This window comes from Hippocampus bargibanti, linkage group LG01 (genome assembly GCF_051943395.1).
Source record: "Hippocampus bargibanti isolate YZ-2025 linkage group LG01, ASM5194339v1, whole genome shotgun sequence".
Taxonomy (NCBI): domain Eukaryota; kingdom Metazoa; phylum Chordata; class Actinopteri; order Syngnathiformes; family Syngnathidae; genus Hippocampus; species Hippocampus bargibanti.
Genome location: NC_142734.1, coordinates 28678504 through 28700210, shown reverse-complemented (window position 1 = coordinate 28700210; position 21707 = coordinate 28678504). Strand labels below are relative to the sequence as shown.

Below are 21707 nucleotides of genomic sequence, written 5' to 3'. Positions count from 1 at the left end.
GACTGTCCGGTTAAAAAAGAGGCATCGGGAGGTTGTCCGCGTGGGACCAAAAGGGGTACTTCTTCCTCTTCTGTCATGTCATGTATATGGCCTGATACTGCCAAAAAATTGGACTACAGCAAAAGTCCATTTAGGTCCTTCAATAGGAGTATATTTTACTTTTTGGAATGTTGCTGATACCGATGACCATTTTGTGTTTGGGAGCCTTTTACTGAGCATCTTCATTTTTAAGTTCATAGAGTTGCTTGTTCTGTATCCACAAGGGGACATAAGACCTCCTGTGCCGGTTCCAAGCCCGGATAAATACAGAGGGTTGTGTCAGGCAGGGCATCCGATGTAAAAGCTTGGCCAAAACAAACATTATATTTCTCATTTTACATACGATGAATTGGACGATTTACAAACAAACAAACAAACAAACAAACCTATCATAGCAGAGTCCGGCACCGACACGTCTGGACAGTAGGGATATATATATAGGGCCGAAACTACCAGTAAGACTTTAGTTTGCAGACGAAGTTTCTTGGATAAGAAGCGAAACGTCCGACACCTTTTCTCGCCAGTCTCATTCACTGGCACCCACGTCACTCACCAGTTACACACATAACATTCAAAGTCACAGATACGACAGTCGAATGTGAAGATGTCAAGTCCAAGTGGACCTCAAGTGCTCATGTTATTTTGTCAATCAACAAAAACACCTTTATTTATTGATATATATTTTTTAATCCAATAGATCTATTCACCAATCGAATTCTCAATCTTCAAAAGATCAAAGTTCTGGGGCCCAATAGCGTCCACATCCATCTGTATGCAACGAATGCGTCTGCTGGTATGTGGCAAATAAGTTGATGCACCCACTGATTCTCGTCTGGTGGTTGTAACTTAATTAGATTTCATTTCACCCAGGCAAAGGTGGAACTCAATTAAGGGCAATTTTAATTAGCCACCCTGGCTCTGCGCACTTATCCTATCACGTGGGTGTGAGTCCTCTTTTACAATGGCTTCTTTGTATGGGGCAAAAGCAGAAATTCAATGAATGACTGCTCACGCCAAAGTTCATCTGTAAAAAAATGGATGAGCTGAAGTCAATTTTGCCAATGAACATCATCTGGTTTTCAATCGTGTTACTTGTGTTTCTTATTTTTCACTTCTTTACATTGATTTATTTATTTATTTTTAGTCAGATGAATACTCCTGTTTAGTTTTTCCACTCAAAGCTTTGTGTTATAGCTGGACATTAAGCGGTCCAAACCATTTCCCAGAAAGCTCCATATTTTTACCTTACACAGTCTAAGATGAGCCCCTAAAAATTATTACATCTATCTATCTATCTATCTATCTATCTATCTATCTATCTATCTATCTATCTATCTATCTATCTATCTATCTATCTATCTATCTATCTATCTATCTATCTATCTATCTATCTATCTATCTATCTATCTATCTATCTATTAATCTGTCTCTCCGTCCTTCCGTCCTTCTGTCCCTCCGTCCCTCCGCCCCTTGCTTAAAAACAAGAGATTGACATCGTATACTATCCTGTAGTGTAAACGTCACAGCGGCCATTTTGAATGGATCTCAACTTACGACCGTTTGACTTACGACCGTTTAGTCGGAATGGAACCCGGTCGTAACTCGGATGTTACCTGTGTGTGTGTGTGTATATATATATATATATATATATATATATATATACAGTAAAGTCTCGTTATATCGATATTCAAGGGAGTCCGAAAAAATATCGATATAACCGGGACTATCGATATATCCGACCCTGTTTGCATGTAATTTTCTCCGTGCGTGCATAGAAATAGTATCGATATAACCGGGACTATCGATATATCCGATATCGATATAACGAGACTTTACTGTATGTATATATATATATATATATATATATATATATACACACAGAGGTTTAGTCAAATACCAATCAAATGCTGAAAAACTCCTTTTTTAATTAATCTCCACGGGGGTGTGGACGACATCCGTCTCTGCGATGACATTTTCAGCAATATCCACAAACATCGCAGGTATTCAGAAATGAATCTCTGAATTGACTTGACAGACTCATAAAAGCAACCATAGGAATTTTATGCCACTGGAGTGCGGACCAATTTCAAAATGTGGATTTGTACAAACGTCACCTGTCATCTCCTGGATGCCTTTCTGTGCTCTTCTATTGAAGAATTTTCAAGAAGTCAAACATCACCTCTCAGTCATATTCCCGCACGTTGGTGTTTATTTTTTATTTTATCTTTTTTGAGCATATTTTTAGATGAGTACACATTGCCTTATGTCCCGCCCGGGTGTCTGTCATTGCTCTGTCATTGCTTTATTTCCAAATCCCTCCACCAAAAAAACTGGATTATTGCCCAAGGGCAACATACTTTAACTACACAATAAAGATGCCCGAGCAACTTGAGGCAGGAGGTAAGATCAAAGGTCCCCCCCGGCAACCCAGTTAGCCCGCCCTCAATTTTTTATTTTGAAATGTATTTATTTATTCATTTTTTTTTCAAAAGAAGTTTCAAAACGGCAATACTTTGACAAATACAAATCTGATTTTCCCCCAAAAATGACGTTATTTATTGAGCGGGCAAGACTTCAACAGACCCATCAACCACGAATATCAAATAAATAAGCTCCGTTTATTAATTTTTTGCTCATTAAGAGCTGAACCTCGCCCTTTGATATTACTCCAAACAGTTGGCAGTTCAGTCCGGCTCGACTTTGTTTGATGCGCGATTGATGGCTGAATTAATCAAGGGCTCGGAAGGGTAAACACCGTTGGCAAAGAATACTTTTCCAGCACGCAATTGAAAGTAGACATTGCTAGCATGAATCCGACGTTGACGAATGAAATGCAAACTAAGATATTGTTACCGTATTTTTGGATTGTAAGGCGAGTCTTCGATGAATGCCCTCTTTTAAAACTGTTTTCATGTGTAGGGCACACTACACCTAATAGAACATTGGTGTCAATCGTGGCTGCAGTTCCCCAATTTAGCCACTGGATGGAGTGACGCTAAAGGGAATACAACACAATATAGTTTGATTATCGATCCTTCACAACTGCTGCAGCTGTAACAAAGCACAGAACCCAGAAGAAATAAGAACATTGATCCATGTGTAGCTCCCTCGGAATGTAGCATAAAACACAAAACGTCTGTGTAGGCTCACAGTCGTACAAGAGTGGTCCATCGATGAAAAGGTTTCTTCAGCCGTCATCTGTACTTCTTTGAAGGTGTCGGACGTTTCGCTCCTCATCCGAATAGCTTCCTCAGCGAACTAAAATTGTGCTGGCTGCTGTAGAGGCAGCCACCCGTGACGTAAAAGTAATGTTTTAGTGGGGACTGTTAGGTGTTATATTTGCCGCATAGGCACAATTTAGAGAACATTGAATACTTTTTTGTGTGCCTGATCGAATGGAAAATACAGTACTTGGTGTGTCACTCAATTGCGAATGGCGCAAAGACTTCGCAGTCTTTTGATGGGAACTATCCATCTACCAAATTTCTACTGTGTAGCCCAGTTGGGGAGCCTCACAGCTGCTTTTGGGCGGCGTACCGCCTGGACTGTTTTTAGGCACTCTCAGGATGCATCATATACCGAACATTTCACATGAATATTTATGTTGTTTGGCAATTTATACTAAAACATCAATTCATCCATCTCATGTTCACCCACACACACACGCACACACGCACACACACACACACACACACACACACACACACACACGCGCACACACACACACACACGCACACACACCCAAAGGGACCCCATAGAAAAATGTCTCTTTACCGGCTGAGCTCCTGAGTCCCCAACTGCGATAAGTGAAGTTTAATTAACGGAATATCAAGAATTGGAATAATTTATTCAAACGACCTTAAAATTGCTGCGTTTTTCCATGGCAAGGAGGGACGGTTAAGAGAGAGTGAGAATAAGACCATGAGTGCCATTGTATGTATGCGTGTCAACGAGAAAGATAGTGTTTGTACTGCAGTGATGCACGATTCTATTAGCGGTGTATTTTCCTGTTTGCGATTAAGTCGACAGGCTTTAGTAGCCAGGCGCTTGGCAAAAAAATTGCCGCAGCTTGATTTTCACGCTGGGGCAAGTCTAGTTCACCATATTGCAGAATTTGGCCTACCGGACCCCGTCCTGCTGGGCGATAGAGGGCGTTTTCTTTGATGGTTCCGCTGTATACGTTTCAATCAGCACAACTATTTATATCACAACAGAGCAGTATTATGTTTTTTTTAAGCTCATTGGTGTGTATGTGTAGGTAATGACGTGGCGCATCATGTGTGTGTGTGTGTGTGTGTGTGTGTGTGTGTGTGTGTGTGTGTGTGTGTGTGTGTGTGTGTGTGTGCGCGCGTGCGTGCGTGCGTGCGTGCGTGCGTGCGTGCGTGCGTGCGTGCGTGCGTGCGTGTGCGTGCGTGCGTGCGCGCGCGTGCGTGCGTGCGTGCGTGCGTGCGTGCGTGCGTGCGTGCGTGCGTGCGTGTGTGTGTGTGTGTGTGTGTGTGTGTGTGTGTGTGTGTGTGTGTGTGTGTGTGTGTGTGTGTGTGTGTGTGTGTGTGTGTGTGTGCGTGCGCGCGTGTGTGTGTGTATGTGTCAAGTCTCCTAATAAACACAAAATGAATGCTTGCGGAAAGAAAGCGACTCCTAACTTCATGCGGGGGGTCTGGCCATCCCAAAGCCAAAAAGTGGGCAAGCAACCTTGGCATTTCAATGCCCTTTCTGACAATCGGAGGCTCTTTAACGATGCTTGTGATCACGATGAGTCATGACATATGGTGGCCGGCGTTTTACTCCCCTGCCGGGCATGATGGACGGGGGCAGTTACTTGTTGTTGTGCTTGCCTCGGCAAACAGGAAGTTGACGCCAGCACTTCCGAAGTAGCGTATCATCATAATGCGCTAATGTCTCCGGGGGGGTCATTACGGCATCTTAAGGCCCGAAAGACGGCTGTGCACTCAGGCTTGAGAAGCTAAAGATTTTTAGATTGTTGTTGTTTTTTTTTTTAAGACGGCGCTTGACATTGCACCGCAGCCCTCTTTCCTAGCCGCAATTGCCAGTGTGAATATTGGAAGTCGAGCAGTCAACAAGAGACGTGGGCCCGTGAGATTTTCGGGTAGACAGTCGTGTTGATTGCGCCACTCGTCACGCCAATGGCGGGCTATGTCTAATCTTTGTGTTTACTGATAAGCGTTGCGTAATAGGAAGGAGCCAACTTGCGGTCTGGTGACATACATGTGTGTTTGCATCCCCCGCTTTGAAGACGTTTATGATTGATCCTATTGATCACATATATATATATATATATATATATATATATATTATATATATATATATATATATATATATATATATATATATATCAGTGGATCCGCAGGGATTAGTCCTCTGCTCCCCACAACCGGAGAGCAGGGACCTATCATAGCAGAGTCCGGCACCGCCATGTCTGGACAGTAGGGATATATATGTAGGGCCGAAACTACCAGTAAGACTTTAGTTTGCTGACGAAGCGTCTTGGATGGGAAGCGAAACGTCCGACACCTTCAAAGAAGTACAGATGACGGCTGAAGAAACCTTTTCATAGTTGTATATATGTATGTATATACATGTGTATAAATATATATATATATATATATAAGAATAAATAAATAAAAATACAATTGGAATAGCGTCACAAAGGGATGGGCAAGTGAAGCTTCATGAAGCACTTATATGATTCCTCTAGATGGCACTCTTGCTTTAAAGATGGAGTGGATTTTGAAGAGATATCCTTTGCACCAACCTTTATATTTAAACCAAGACCACCATCTGGAGGAGTAAAAAAATATCACAAGTACTTCATGAAGCTTCGTTTTCGATTGCACACTTGGTTGAAAGAGGCAGGAACTGTCTTTAAAAAATAAGACATTTCTTTTGTACTAACCTTTATATTTAAACTAAGAGCACCACCTAGAGGAGTTTAAAAACATCACAAGTGCTTCGTGAAGCTTCATTTTCCCATCACTAGCATCACGTAAATTATGCAGTGTGAATCCACTGAATCGGATTGTCGAACCCCTGAATTGATTTGAAATTAATCCAATCCTATTTTTGGGTTTGTATGTCAGAGCACGGCAATCTCACTGCATCAGGAAGAACAAAAATTGTACTTAAATGTCAGTTAAGTGCTTCTCCTTCCTGCTCTTCTGATGGATATGTGCCGACCGGCCAATTAAGAGCGACATCGCATGACCTAGGAAATGAGTTGATGGAGCCCGCTGGGGATCGAGTTGCCTGCGCTCAACCGTTGTAGTTTGAAATCCAGAAACACAACGATTGCAGACGATCTTTCCTGAAAAAGTGTTGCAAGCGTTTCACCACATCGTATAATTACTTGTCGATAAAAATGCATGTATGTATGTATGTATGCATACATACATACATACATACATTTTTTAAAATGATGACCCACTAGTGTTGAAATCAATATCCATATTTATTCAAATATTGTCCTTGTGTGTTGAATTGGCTTACCATTTTTTTTTGTTGCAAATTCTCACATTTATTACGGATGACAGTTTGAGATTTTGGCCCAGATTTAATCTCACACAGAAGTCACATACATGTATTTGATTTGCTTTTGCGGACCACATCAAATGATGTGCCGGATCTGGCCCCCGTGCCTTGTCTTTGACACCCGTGGGTGACTGGATGCATGAAAGGAATAATGTCATAATTTGATAATTTTTTTAAAAATCGTTCATTCCTGTCTCCATTTTATTATATTTTATTGTAACGTCGTCAAGAAAAAGATATCTTGGTTTATGCACCGGGGTGTGGTGGGGGTGGGGGTAACCAATTTATCAGTGTTGATCCAAAGTTGTGAGGTGAGGGTCGGGGGTGCCTTTGGGATTCCCCTTTGGCCTAATCATATTTGAACTGATTGAGAGCTGTCGAATCCAAAAAATTAGGAAGGCGAGGGGGTGAGGAGGCAGCGAGGGGGGGGAGGAGTCAGCCACTCCGGGACTTCAACGGGACTATTTGCGATTTGTAAGAACCGGGCGGGAGTCACTTGTTCCTCTTGAGAACCTCGCGGACACTAGTGACGTGTGGGATGCCGGAGCCGACGATCGGCATTTTTGGAAACTCGTCGTTCGATGGGAGACAATCGGAGTACGTCCGGCGTTCACCTGTTTGCTTCCGTTGAGCTCAGATTCGAAGCAGTCAAAGCGTTGGGAGCAGTTTCGAGCGCCGCGTTACTCAGGTAGGGCGTTTTTATGCCTCCACCCTTACCCGCAAAAAAAAAAAGAAACAAAAAAAAAAAAAATTGGCTGATCTGCCCGACCGAACCGAAGCGAGCTCGAGACGCTTCTTGGTTAAAAGTCCACGTGCGCGCTGCAAGAAATTCCTCTGCATGTGTCGCGCGTGCACGCGTGTGCTTGCCTGCCTGCCTTTGCAACAGGCGTGTGCGTCTTGCCTCCGCTCCCCGTTTCTCGTTGCTCTCGTTGAGCCTTTTTTTTGTTTTGTTTTCCTAAAGGAATGATGCGCACATTCACCTTTGAATTGCGCCGAAAGGTTCTTCTTTGGTCACTAAACCACCATAAAATAAAATACAAATAAATACAATAAACCGGACCTGTATTGTACAAAACTCACTTTTGGATATATTTGGAAAAAAATAAAAAAACAAAAATATATATCATATTTTTGAAAAATAAATCTAATAAATATTTAAAAAGAATATATGTATATGTATATGTATATGTGTATGTATATATATGTATATATATATATATATATATATATATATATATATATATATATATATATATATATATATATATATATATATATATATATATGCACAATTGAACATTCTTTAAAAAAACATGGAACGACAGATAGATTTAAACGTAAAATATAATTAAAAGTCTGGTTGGGATATACATATATATGTATATTTATTTATATATCCTCGACATATTTTTTTCCCCCTTCCATTTTTGGAGTTTGCTAGTCAAGATTTTGTTGGGATGGATTCTAATTTAGGAAGTGCGTCCATGGCTAAAATATAAACAGAGCTGACGGTATTTTCAGTTTTCGATTCTGTCATCTGGCGCCTTCAGTAATTTTGCACAGCCGTTTCACCCATGGCTACGCTGCATGTGCCACATCGTTGGATCTGCTTCACTAGTTTGAGTGTAATTCAGCAGGTTGGTGTCAAAAAATGTTTTCGCTGTGAAGAAACTAGTGATCTGGTCAATTTTTTTGATTATTTATTCTTTTTTTGTGCTTGAGAATTTGTTTCTTGCTCGCTTGGTTGCAACTTGAAAGCCACACACACACACACACACACACACACACACACACACACACACACACACACACACACACACACACACACACACACACACACACACACACACACACACACACACACACACACACACAAAACACTGCAAGCTTTTGAAAAATTGTCATCACTTGAAGCCATCCGCACTCGTGAAGCACTCATGAAGCAAGACTGGATGCAACTTGAAAACGTGCAAACTGCTGGTTGATGATGCATATCATGTACTATAAAAACAAATAAAAGGAGATATGTAAAAACAACTGCTGGTTAAATTCAGGGAAGTCAAGAAACAAAAACAAATGCTTCAAGCTCAACACAAACATGATTCCAAGTGACAAACTGAATGTGTGGGAAATGGAAGGAAAAGTGGAAAAAAACAAAAAGAGGAAATCCACTCGATATTCTGAGCGGGTGCCACACATTGCAAAGTCATCATCCAGGCCTTGACGGCGTGAAAATGTGTGTTTACGCCGTGTGATGCGTCTCAGGCCGCAGGTGCATGCTGGGATTTGTCATGCTGGCTCGGCTCAGCTCCACTCAGGTCCGTCATGATCCTCTTTCAGACAACCCGCATAATCTTCCTCTTCTCTCCTCTCCTAGTCTTCTTCATTTAAGCCCCCCCCCAGCCATGTGTCCACTGTATTTTAGTTTCTTTTTCGCTCGGTTTGTCTCTCGGCCTACAATGAGCCCCACTAGTCGTGCGGGGGGAAAGCACAGTCCTGAATGGCTCAGCTCTAAATTCGTTCGGCACCTTGCTGCGACTAATGGGGAAATGAAGCTTCATGAAGCACCTGTGAATTTTTTTTTCTACTCCAGATGGTGCTCTTGGTTTAAAAATGCACTGATTTTTAAGACTTTTCTTTTACCCCTACCTTCATCTTTAAACCAAGAGCACCATCTGGAGGAGTCATAAATATCAAAAGTGCTTCATGAAGCTTCGTTTGCCCATCATGAGTTACAGAATACTAAAATCTCGAGTCTGATATCCTATCCTTTTATTTTTACAAGAAACTAGAATCATACGGCTTCCTCCTTGCTGTTTTATGACCCCCTCCCGTCCGACATATTGTTGCTTTAGGGGAAGGGGGATGGTGGGTGAACTGATTTGGGTGTGTGAGGATGATGGAGGAACTGAGTCTAGGCGGAGAATAAATTTTTACTGCCCGTGTCATAATGTTTACTTTATATGGCTGCGCCGGCGTGTGAGCGTCTCAGGCTGTAATCGAACAACAGTCTGTCTGTTGCCTTCGTGGCCAGCATGTGCTGGTACTTCTTTAGCATCAAATAGAAGGCAAAAGAAATGAACTTGGAGGTGGCTTGTTTTTGTTTTCCGTGATGGAATTGAGCTCGAAATGACATCTTGAGTCGTGCCTGAGCCAACCTATTGCAAACAGTTGCCTCATTTTGAGTTTCCTGTACGACACGAAACTGCAATGCCCTCCCCCTTACAAAAATCGTCTAGATGTGGGGAATTCAAATTGCGGAGTATGTTAAGATTGTTCAGCAATTTTGAGCCTTCCATGACCCTGTCGCGTGTGTTTTTGGAACACGGAAGGAAACCGGAGCACCCAGATAAAACCCACCGAGGCACAGGGAGCACGAGCAAACTCCTCACAGGAACACCAGAATCAAACCATGCAACTCCGCGCTGTGAGGCATACGAGTTAACCAGTAGACTACCGTGCTGTTCTCCCCTGGGCCCTGCGTGGGTTTTCTTTGGGTATTCTGCTTTCTTCCTGCATTCCATGGCAGTTGGAGTTCAGACGGGTGTTGTTTAAGACCGCATTTGATGTGTTTTGTTTTTGCGATGACAGTGTCCATTTGGGTGAACTGACATTCATTCATCACGTGTGCGTGGTGGCGCAATTTTGGGTGTTTGGGTGTCAAATGTATTTTGTTGAACATATTCGGAGCGAGTCACCCCACCACAATATCCCCCGATTAGACTTTACAACCCAAAACCTTTGGCTAAAAAGCAAGGTTGGACGTGGGTTGTCATACGCACTTATTAATTTGCTTGGACATCTGGCTGCAGATCGGCTTTTCAAGAATAGATTGGATGATTTCAACGACTGCGGCGCGTCGCTTGTTCATAAAGATTGATTGATCACGTCGAGTCGAGCGGCGCCGCCAAACGCTCCAGTGTTTCGAAGCCAACGCGTTGGGAAGTTAGGAGGGAGAAATGATGCGCGGATATGAGGTCAGTTGCGCTGTTGTGACCGTTCAGAATTCTGCCTGCCAGTTGCCCTGCGCTGAATTTTGAAGTATGTCTGACAGCCTCGTCTCTCTTTGAAGCATTTGACATCACTTGACATCTTCGTTTTGACCTCCACAACCACTTAACCTTCACCCCCCCTTTTTTTAACGCCGTGTAATAGAACCTATGTGACAGCACCGAGAACAGGTCTATTTTTACGTTGGGTACCTTTGACGATGGTTGTCAAATGTGATTATTCGTCTTTGTGGGGCCATATTTTTCATGCCGGTGTTGTTTTGGATATCATTCATTGTGTCTGGTGGGTGTGCGCAGTCTGCCTCATCGTAAGAAACACGCCTTCATTGAGCGGGACACGCACCGGTTTTACCACAATCACTCTATTTATTTATGTATGTGTTTGTTTATTTCTTAATTTAGTTTAAATATTCATTGTTATTTATTTAGTTTATATATTCGTTATTCCATTATTTTGTTTATTGTCTATTTATGTAACTATCTATGTACTGTATCTATTTGTTTTATATATATATATATCTATATTTACTTATTTATTGCTATTTATTTATTTGCATTTATATGTACTGTATTTGTATTTATTTATTTGTTTCTTATTTTATCTGTTCATTTATTTGTGTATTTATTTCTGTCTATCTATCTGTTTATGTATGTATCTGTGTTTGCGTATTTATTTATTTGCTTTCATTCATTCATTCATTCATTCATTCATTCATTCATTCATTCATTCATCGAGTGAGTTAGTTACTGAGTTGGTTGGCTTGCTAGTTGGCTAGTTAGTTAGTTGGTTGGTTAGTTAGCTGGTTAGTTAACTGGTTAGTTAGTTGGTTAGTTAGTTAGTTAGTTCGTTTGTTTGTTAGTTAGTTATGTCTGCATCCCCAATTAACCAAAACCGAAGCAGCCGCGATGGGTGAAAGGTGGACCGTTGACAAGTTCCAGATTGAGTAGATGGCTGCGTTAATGCGATGCAAGGAGAGATGAGTCTTTTGGTGAAGCTCCGCCCATCCACAAATCCTCTGTGATCCCTCAAGCCAATTAGCTCTGCGGGAAGTTAAAATCAGGAAGCAAATTGCTCTTTCGGTGAAAGATAGAAGGCTCAGGGTGTGCCTGTTCAAATCCAGGTGTCAGGATAGCGCGCGCAATTTTAACGACATCATGAATCTGTATGTTAGAACGGTAGCTCAACTACGGATATACTGTACCATACATGAAGAACGTTTATTGATGCAAAAAGAGGAACATGCCAGACAATCTCAACATGTCAATTACAAATATCTGTATATGAATAAAAAAGAATGACTGAAAGTGTATATGTGTTTGTGTGTACACTGTATATATATATATATATATATATATATATATATATATATATATATATATATATATATATATATATATATATATATATATATATATATATATATATAGAGTGAGAGAGAGATGTACACGTACATGTGTATATGCAAATATTGTACCTATATATACAATCTCTCTCTGTCTCTCTCTCTCTCTCTCTCTCTCTCTCTATATATATATATATATATATATATATATATATAGACACACACAGTATATATGCACATTTACCTTTTTTTGCGTATGTAAATCTGACTGATAACCGTAGGATCTATTCTTATCAAAGGAATGTTTGGTGTTCCAGTTGGAGGGATGTAAAAGATATACGCAAAGCTCCGGCTGGACGGTAAACAGATTTGAGAGCGGGAAGGGGTTGGGGGGAGGAAATTGGATGCCATAATTTGATCTGATTGAAGAGCTTGAAGATCCATTCCAGCTGCGCCGAGACAAACCTTTGAGCTAGGCAAAGCTATTTTGGTATGCAAAGTGAAATCTGTCACCGGTGCTGATATGATGAGCCAGCTAAATGCGCTGATTCTCATCCTGTACTCGTCGCTGTGTCAAATTGTTTGTGGAGCGCATGCTTACCTGGTTCTTTATTTTGTTTTTTATTTTTTTTATTAGATACCCCAGCCGAGATTATAGTCATGCATTGCTTTTCAAACAGTTCCAGTCGCATCAAATCACAACACATTGCTGATTTAAGATTGCACGGGCATACCTTTTCAAATCACATGAATGCCGAAAAAAAAAAATCACAAAATACAAACCCCTTCCTACGTTGCTAATGCACAGGAAAAGAAAGATCTGCTTGTTACCCCAGGAGGTCATTCACGAAAAGTCAGATTTTATGACGACATAAACTGCTGAGTGAAAATCTTGGGAGGATATTGAATTGGGGGAGAGACACCATATATGGCTAAAATGGACTATTAAGATGACAAACACTTTCACCCAACTCATTTCTTTGAGTCACAAGTGGAAAATGTGATTTGGAATCCAATGACACCAAGACTGATTGTTGAATTGGATTTCTAAATCACGTTCTTCAGGAGGCCGGTGACGTGAAAGGTAATGATGGTAATACGAAGCCCCATGAAGCACTTATGATATATTTTGACTCCTCCAGATGGTGCTCTTGGTTTGAATATGAATGTTAGTGAAAAGGAAATGTCTGAAAAATCCACTGCATCTTTAAACCAATAGTGCCATTTCTAATCACAATTGCTTCATGAAGCTTCATTTCCCCTTCTCTCTGCGGGAAGCTAACTGCCGCAGTGAGCAACCTCGGTCACGAACAAAAAGGTACTACGAAAGGATTCCCCATCTATTGCTTAGCAATGCTACTCGGGAAGAGAGTGATGGGCAAGTGAAGCTTCATGAAGCACTTTTGAGTTTTTCACTCCACTCTTGGTTTAATAATGCAGTGGACTTTAAATACATTTCCTTTGCACTAACCTTCATATTTAAACCACCACCTGTAGGAGTCCAAAAATATTGCAAGTGCTTCATGAAGCTTCGTTTTCCCGTCACTATGGGACATTGTTGTCCTACATGCCTAACTACAAAAAAAACATCTGTGAAAACATTTTATAGGAAATGATTCCAACATTCTACCTTTCTAAAATACAGATTCGTTATGTCCCTTGGGATGCATCATGACGAAACTCGATTGTTCCAGTCACTGCCGTGCATGTTCAATATTTGGTGGGATAACAATGCAAGTTGTTTCTGGACATTTATGTCTACTGATTTGACTGTGAACTTAATCCCCGCAGGTGTGGAATGGTTAATCTGGAACAGGTGGAAGTGTGGAAAGCGGATTAAGTTGCTCTGTGTGGATGTGCATGGAATATTGCGGTTTTGTCGTGTGCCTCGATGTTACATGTGTCGACAAATCAAATCTTATAAGTTTTTATTTTTTTTACAATTACAGTACAATTGTCCAGGCTGCTCAAGCGGTATGACACATTATATATATATATATATATATATATATATATATATATATATATATATATATATATATATATATATATATATATATATATATATATATTTTTTTTTTTTTAACTTTCCAGAGTAAACTTAGTCTTGTCAGACCAAACACAAACATCAGGAAACTAGAAACTCTGACCTGTGAACTAAGTGTGCATCTCTATTTTTCTTTTGCTCCAAAAATAAGACAACCAAAGACAGTTACATTTAAAGGACAACCGACACCATTTTTTGCATCCTAACTGACAACAGAAAAAACGTTTTATAGCATCCAAAATACCCAAAATATACAGGCTGGTACTTTTAGTCAAACGCAAAACACGAATAAAATGACTTAAAGTTGCCAAAAACTGCCACTAATGAGCTCAAAACTGGAGAGATTCATAAAGTCCCGCCCCCATGTTCGCGATGTCTCGTCAGGAAACTCCTTCACAAACTGCCTTGCTCCAGAATCAAAACAATGGCTTCAGAGAGTTAAGATTCGGGAAAGATCCTTTCTTGTTACTCATCCAGTTTTGAATATGATTCAAATAGTTCTGAAGAGGAAAGCACAAGTGTTTGCGATCGATTAAAGAAGTCCTTCCGTATCAATTTGAGCCGTGTATGCAAGTGACAAAACTGGTGAAGGACACAACATATGAACCATATATGCAAGCTCCGTGAATTAGCAATATAACATCAACTTTGGTGATATGTGGCATATAAGGACATGAATAACAAATAATAAACTACAAGGTGTCAACATCAATGCAGATTGTTTAAGGGTTGTGCATGCAACAAGTTGTTAAAACTTTCAAGAGTTACGATCTTACGTATGAATGGCCTTCTATACAATGGAGTTTATCATAAGAAAATTGTAGTGAATCGCAATTCACATCAAATCGATAATTTAATCACGGGGTCAAGAAAAGCAATCGTGTTCGATTCAAAGAAAAGACTGACTGTCGGAATAATACGTACCAGGTTTGTCATTAAAGCGTCCTTTCGACTACACCACCTACTCCCCGTTCTGAAGAATGTCATCGTCTTTGGCTTGGAAGAGCTCCAGTTTACTGATATACGTTCAAAAATAGAATTGACGAGCTGGATGATGAGCCTTGAGAGGAGCAGAAACAACAACAGAGAGGATGACAGCGGTTATCCATCGCTAACTCCGCTTAGCTCTTTGTTGTCCTTCGGCTGGTGCTCTATGGCTACAAGCTAACAGCAGCTGGATGTTTGTCCGATCGGTTTGCTCCACTAATATGGCGATTGCTCTCTTTTACCACTGGAAGCAACATTCTCCCCATTGTCAGACTGAGAGGATGACAGCGGTTATCCAAGCGGGGATTCGCTAACTCCAGTTAGCTTCTCATTAGCCTCCGGCTGGTGCTCTACTGCTCTGGTCCGTTGGAAATGGCTGGTTTATCCGCTGGAAAATTCTGTAAACTTAGAGGTTCTTTGTGCGTGTTACCGCAATTGGCTGCCACACAACGATTTACCATTGCGTTATTTATGTAGTTTTCCTTCTAATTTCGCGATCAACACTGTGTTTTCAGATGAAAAAAAATTAGCCAAAATGCACTGTGTGTCGCTTTCTCGGTCAGGGGAGTTCCCTCCGCGATGTCACTCCTGGCAACGGCATCAACTCGAAAACAAGACTTCATGAACATTCAGTGCGAATTTTAAAACGTAAAATACAGCTATATGCAGTGGAATCTTTGTAAAATGCAGTCAGTAGAAGTCATTTGAAGTGATTTCACAAATTATGGACACAACTTGTCGGGAGGTGTCGGTTGTCCTTTTAAATAAGCTGTTGTCGATGCCTCTGTCGACATGTAATAATTGTTCAAATTCGATTGCACAAAGTTCCAATGAAGACTCCCTTCCCCGGGTTGCCACGTAACCCACATGCAACTTCACAAAACTGGAAAGAATGTTAACTTGAGGTTAAATGTATTCAGAATGGCGCTTCCAAACGTGTGTTCCTCCCCAATTCCCCTGATTCCTCTTCACCTTTCCGTTTCTACTCCTTTCCCACCACTTCCCCCTCCAGCACGTCTCTCGGTAACAATCCCATCTGATTGGATTTTGGTCTCATGATTTCATCCGTGTCTTACGGCCGTGACCGTTGCCAGGCAACCGATGCCCAATCCGTGACTTACGTGACAGTTTGCAATGGTGCCACCAGTACCAAAGAGACGGATCTTTTGTTTGCCCTCACGGGACTTTTGCTTACACTTTGCTGAGCTCCATTAGGCTGCCAACGGGCTGTGCGAGACTAACTTGCCACAGGCAGGAGACGTCTAGCCACTGTATTCTCTGTATTCACTGAATTGTGTGTGTGTATACTGTGTATATCGATGAGAAGGTTTCTTCAGCCGTCATCTGTACAAAAGTGAAGGTTTCGGACGTTTCGCCTCCTATCCAAGAGACTTCGTCAGCGAACTAAAGTCTGACTGGTCGTATCGGCCCCATTTATATATCCCTAATGTCCAGACCCAGTGGTGCCGGACACAGCTATGATGATATAAATGGGGCCGATACGACCAGTCAGACTTTAGTTCGCTGACGAAGTCTCTTGGATAGGAGGCGAAACGTCCGAAACCTTCACTTTTGTACAGATGACGGCTGAAGAAACCTTCTCATCGATGGACCACTCCTGTACGACTGAGAGCTTACACAGACGTATACTGTGTATACATACAATAGTATATACAATACAATACATATTGATTTATATAGCGCTTGAACAACAGCTGATGCTGCAACAAAGCTTTTAACATGGACAGCTATCATATACAGGAAATGAAGCAGTCACAAACTTAGTAGAAAGCACCAAGGAGTGAAACAAATATCAAGTTGGAATCATTCTGAGTCAAGAGTAACAAGTGAGTTTTGAGATGGGTTTTAAAGATGGGCAATGAGGGGGCTTGCCGAATGTTTAGTGTTTAGTGGCGGATATATATACTGTGTATATATATATATATATATATATATATATATACTGTGCATATATATATATATATATATATATATATATATATATATATATATATATATATATATATATATATATATATATATATATATATTAGTGATACATCGGTTTTCGACCATAATTCGTTCCAGAAACCTGTTCGAAAACCGAAACATCACTGCCCATTAAAATCAATGTAAGAAAATGTAATCTGTTCAAAGTCTAGAAAATGACTTTTCAAAGCACATTTTAACTGTTTCACAGCATAAACTGGATGAAAACATAATAATAGAACATGTCATTTGTAAAATACTATAAAAACAAACTGTAATATGTTTATTTTTCGCCAATTTTAACATCAACATTAACAATGGAACATAAAAAACATCTCTCTCTCCGTCTGTCTGCCACGGGGCATGTTGGCACCTATCCCAGCTGTCTTTGGGCATTAGGCGGCCAACATTCTGGACCAGTTGTATACTGTGGCATAAAAAAATGAAAAAAAAGTTTGAAAACCGAGGTTTGACTGATATATATATACAGTAGTCATTTTCTTTTTCAAGTGTGAAGGTATTGATCCTTCAATGACCACAATCGCACGAACATATTCATAAGAGGAACATAGTTTGATGAGTCTTGCGTGGATGACACTGACAGGCAAAAACGATCATGAGCACTGTGATGATTGATGACGTGAGAATGCAATTAACCCACAGCGTGATCGGAGAGGCACGTCACGCTGGGCACAACTCGATGCTAACTATGTGTGGAAGTATCGCATGCGCTGATATCCATGCATCTATTTTTTTTTACCGCCTTGACATGACCCCCACTGATTTTATACTTCATTGTGTTTTTCTCGCCGTTAGATGAAAGGGAAGATGTGCAGAAGAAGACGTTCACAAAATGGGTCAACTCACAGTTATCTAAGGTAAAACAGATTAAGACTTCATGCTTCACCATTAAAGAATAAAATGCAAAATAACCATTGTCATTCCAACATGCGAACTTCTCCTTCGATGCAAAAGATCATGTGAAGTGGACTCCCTATGAAGGGATTTTTACAAGAAAAGTTAAAAATACATATATATTTAAAAAAATAGTAAGCTTCAGATGTACCCTGGTCTCCTTTACGAACAACATAATTAATAATAATACATTTCATTTATAAGCGCCTTTCAAAACTCTCAAGGTCACTTTACAGTCACAGGATCAGTTTTTCTGTGGGTGAGCAGCGGCATCCACATGCGCCAGCATTCCCTCAACCTGGAATTGGTCACATTGTTTATGCTCCTCTATGACTAAGAATGATTGATTTTCTAAGTTTCGACTCAACAAAATACCATTTATCATCCAATCTTTTTCAACAAAACTGAGTCCAATCGAAATCACCGTGCAGATGGGGGGGGGGGGGGGGTCACCGTGGCAACGACACCCGCGGCTCTTTTCACTACGGCACCTTACCTTATTGATCGCTGAAGGTCACTGACGGTTCATTCGTCCGACTTGGATGCAGGCAGAGTAGGTACAATTCACACCGAGCGACTATGAGAATATCTGCGTGGTGACCTCGCACCTCACTCAACTCGGAGTCATTGAAAAAAAAAAAACACCTCAGAGTTCTTTCATTTTCACTGAATGTCACTGATCCCGTGTGTGTTCCAGACAGGGAAAACGCCTGTGGAGGATCTTTTCTCGGACCTGTGCGATGGCCGCCGTTTGTTAGAGCTGCTGCAGGGTCTCATTGGAAATGAGCAGGTATCGTTTCACCCTGTGGAATCACATTGGAAAAAAATAAAATAAAATAACTCAATGTTATTTTTTGTTGTTGTTAATGCAGGTGAGGTTGGAAAAGGGAACCACCCGCGTCCATTCGCTCAACAATGTCAACCGGGCTCTGCAGATCTTGCAGAAGAACAATGTAGGCGTCCCAAACTTTTTGGACTTGTACCTCTCCGCAGCCTGTTTTATTTTGTTCTGTAGGCTTGTGTGCAGTAAATGAATATAATAATGGGGGGAGGAGGGGTCATTTACTGGTGACAAATTTTGGTGATGATACTTGGGTTGAACCGGGAACAAAATTAAATCGATGTCGAGGTGTAGTAGAAACTGATTTTAAATTTCCCACCTGCAATTTAGATAAAAAATATATACAGTAAAGTCTCGTTATATCGATATCCAAGGGAGTCCGAAAAAATATCGATATAACCGGGACTATCGATATATTCGACCCCGTTTGCATGTAATTTTCCCCGTGCGTGCATAGAAATAGTATCGATATAACCGGGACTATCGATATATCCGATATCGATATAACGAGACTTTACTGTATTTTTATATATGTCTATTAAAATAGCGTATTTATTTATACTTTGTGTCAAACTCAAGTCCCGGGTGCCAAATCTGGCCCACCACATCTTTTTCAAATGACTTCTACTGAGCGTATTTTACAAATATTCCAGCGCATATAGCTATATTTTACGTTTTAAGACTCGCGCTGAAAATTCAGGATGTCTTGTTTTTGAGTTGGTGATGATGCCTACCGTGACGTCATGTCTGGAACGCCCCTGACCGAGAAAGCGACCCACAATGCATTTTGGGTACTTTGTTTGGTCTGAGAACTTCATGTTGATCCGTGTTAGTGGCGAGATTAGAAGGAGAACACATAAATAACGCGATGGTGAATCATTGTGTGTTGGACCAAGACTACTATTTGATACGAGCTGACACAAATTCCCAGCAGACAAATCAGCCCATTTCCAACAGAGCTTGTGCGCCATCTTGTGCATTTTCTGGGAGCTACATCCGAGTCCAAACACCTCTAAATGATACGGAAGGACTTCTTTAATCGATTGCAAACATTTATGCTTTCCTCTTCAGAACTATTTGAATCATATTCATAACTGGATGAGTAACAAGAAAGCATCTTCTCAGAATCTGAACTCTCTGAAGCCATTGTTTTGATTCTGGAGCAAGGCAGTGTTTGACGTCACGAACAAGGGGGCGGGAATTTCTCAATCTGCTCAGTTCGGAGCTCATTTTGTGGCAGTTTTGGGTCATTTTAAGTCATTTTTATTGTTGTTTTGCATTTGACTAAAAATATCAGCCTGCGTGTTTTGGGTATTTTCGATGCTATAAAACGTTTTTCTGATGTCAGTTATGAAACAAAGAAATGGTTTTGGTTCTCCATTTCCAACGGAGCCTGGGCGGCATCTTGTGCATTTTCTGGGACGCTACATTGGTGTCCTGATGGCTCGAATTGATATGGGAGGACTTCTTTAATCGATTGCAAACATTTATGCTTTCCTCTTCAGAACTATTTGAATCATATTCATAACTGGATGAGTAACAAGAAAGCATCTTCTCCGAATCTGAAGTCATTGTTTTGATTCTCGAGCAAGGCAAGACATCTTGGTGTGACGTCACGAACAAGGGGGCGAGACCTTCTGAAACTGAAACTTTCTGAGGTCATTTTGAAGTCGTTTTGGGACACTTTAAGTCATTTTTAATTGGTGTTTTTCATTTGGTATTTTAGATGGTATAAAACGTTTTTCTGATGTCAGTTAGGAAACAAAAAAATTGTGTTGGTTGTCCTTAAATTGGTCATATGTATATAAAAAACACAACTATTGTCAGAAATTTAGTGTTACTAAACCCCTCAACTTAAATAGTGGAAGAAACAATTTTTGACTTTTGAATATGTTTTCGCAATCGCACTGGCCCTCCAAGGGAAATGGTAACTAATAGTGATGTGAAAACGAAGCTTCATGAAGCACTTGTGATAGTTTTTTGACTCCTCCAGATGGTGCTCTTGGTTTAAATATGAAGGTTAATGCAAAAGAAATTAGTTAAAACTCCACCACATCTTCAAACCAAGAGTGTCATCAAGAAAAGTAAAAAATGATCACAAGTGCTTCATGACACTTCACTTGCCCATTACTAGCAAGGTGACAAAAAGCCTTGTTTATAGTGTTTCATACAATCAAGTTAGATTAATTTACTTTCTTGTCATAATTCCAATTTAAAGTTACACCACATTTGTATTATTTTTTTTCAACCGCTGATTTGGAATGGTTGTTTTTGCGATTCAAGTAATTGTTTACACTTTTTGCATAGGTTGAGTTGGTGAACATTGGTGCGACAGATATCGTCGATGGCAATCACAAGCTCATTCTTGGCCTCATCTGGAGCATCATTCTCCACTGGCAGGTGTGTATGTGTGTGTTTGAGAATGTGTTTCCTGCTTTAGTTGTCCACCCTTGATCATCTTTCCACTATGACAACTGCGTTTTTTTAAGGCTTTATTGGTAACTTGGGGAAAAATAAATGCATTGGGACTATAGCCGTGCTGTTTTGACACCCGTTTTGGTTGTTTTCTGAGTGTTTTGGAGGGAAGTGCTGATTAGTTACATTTTAGTCATCTGTTATAGTTTCAGTCAGCAAAAATCTAAAAGGTTTGTCATGTAGTTTTAGTCATCCATCCATTTTCCAGACCGCTTTATTTCATTAGGGTCACGGGGGGTGCCGGAGCCTATCCCAGCCCTTTTTGGGCACTAGGCGGGGGACACCCTGAATTTGTTGCCAGCCAATCGCAGGGCACACAGAGACAAACAACCACTTGTACTCACACCTAGGGACAATTTCGAGTGTTCAATCAGCCTGCAATGCATGTGTTTTGGAATGTGGGAGGAAACCGGAGGACCTGGAGAAAACCCACGCGGGCCCCTTGAGAACATGCAAATTCCACACAGGGAAGCCGGATTGGGTCTTGAACTCACGACTTCCTCACTGTGAAGTCG

At 40.7% G+C, this 21707-nt stretch overlaps 1 protein-coding gene across 1 annotated transcript in view; it reads left to right on the top strand.

Moving 5' to 3' along the window:
* dmd (dystrophin) overlaps positions 1-21707 on the top strand; it is a 119250-nt gene that overhangs the window by 3015 nt on the left and 94528 nt on the right. Inside the window, exons 2-5 of the mRNA XM_089008406.1 lie at positions 17778-17839; positions 18574-18666; positions 18749-18829; positions 21025-21117. Of these exons, the coding sequence (XP_088864532.1) occupies positions 17778-17839; positions 18574-18666; positions 18749-18829; positions 21025-21117 (329 nt within the window). The remainder of the gene's footprint in view (positions 1-17777; positions 17840-18573; positions 18667-18748; positions 18830-21024; positions 21118-21707) is intronic.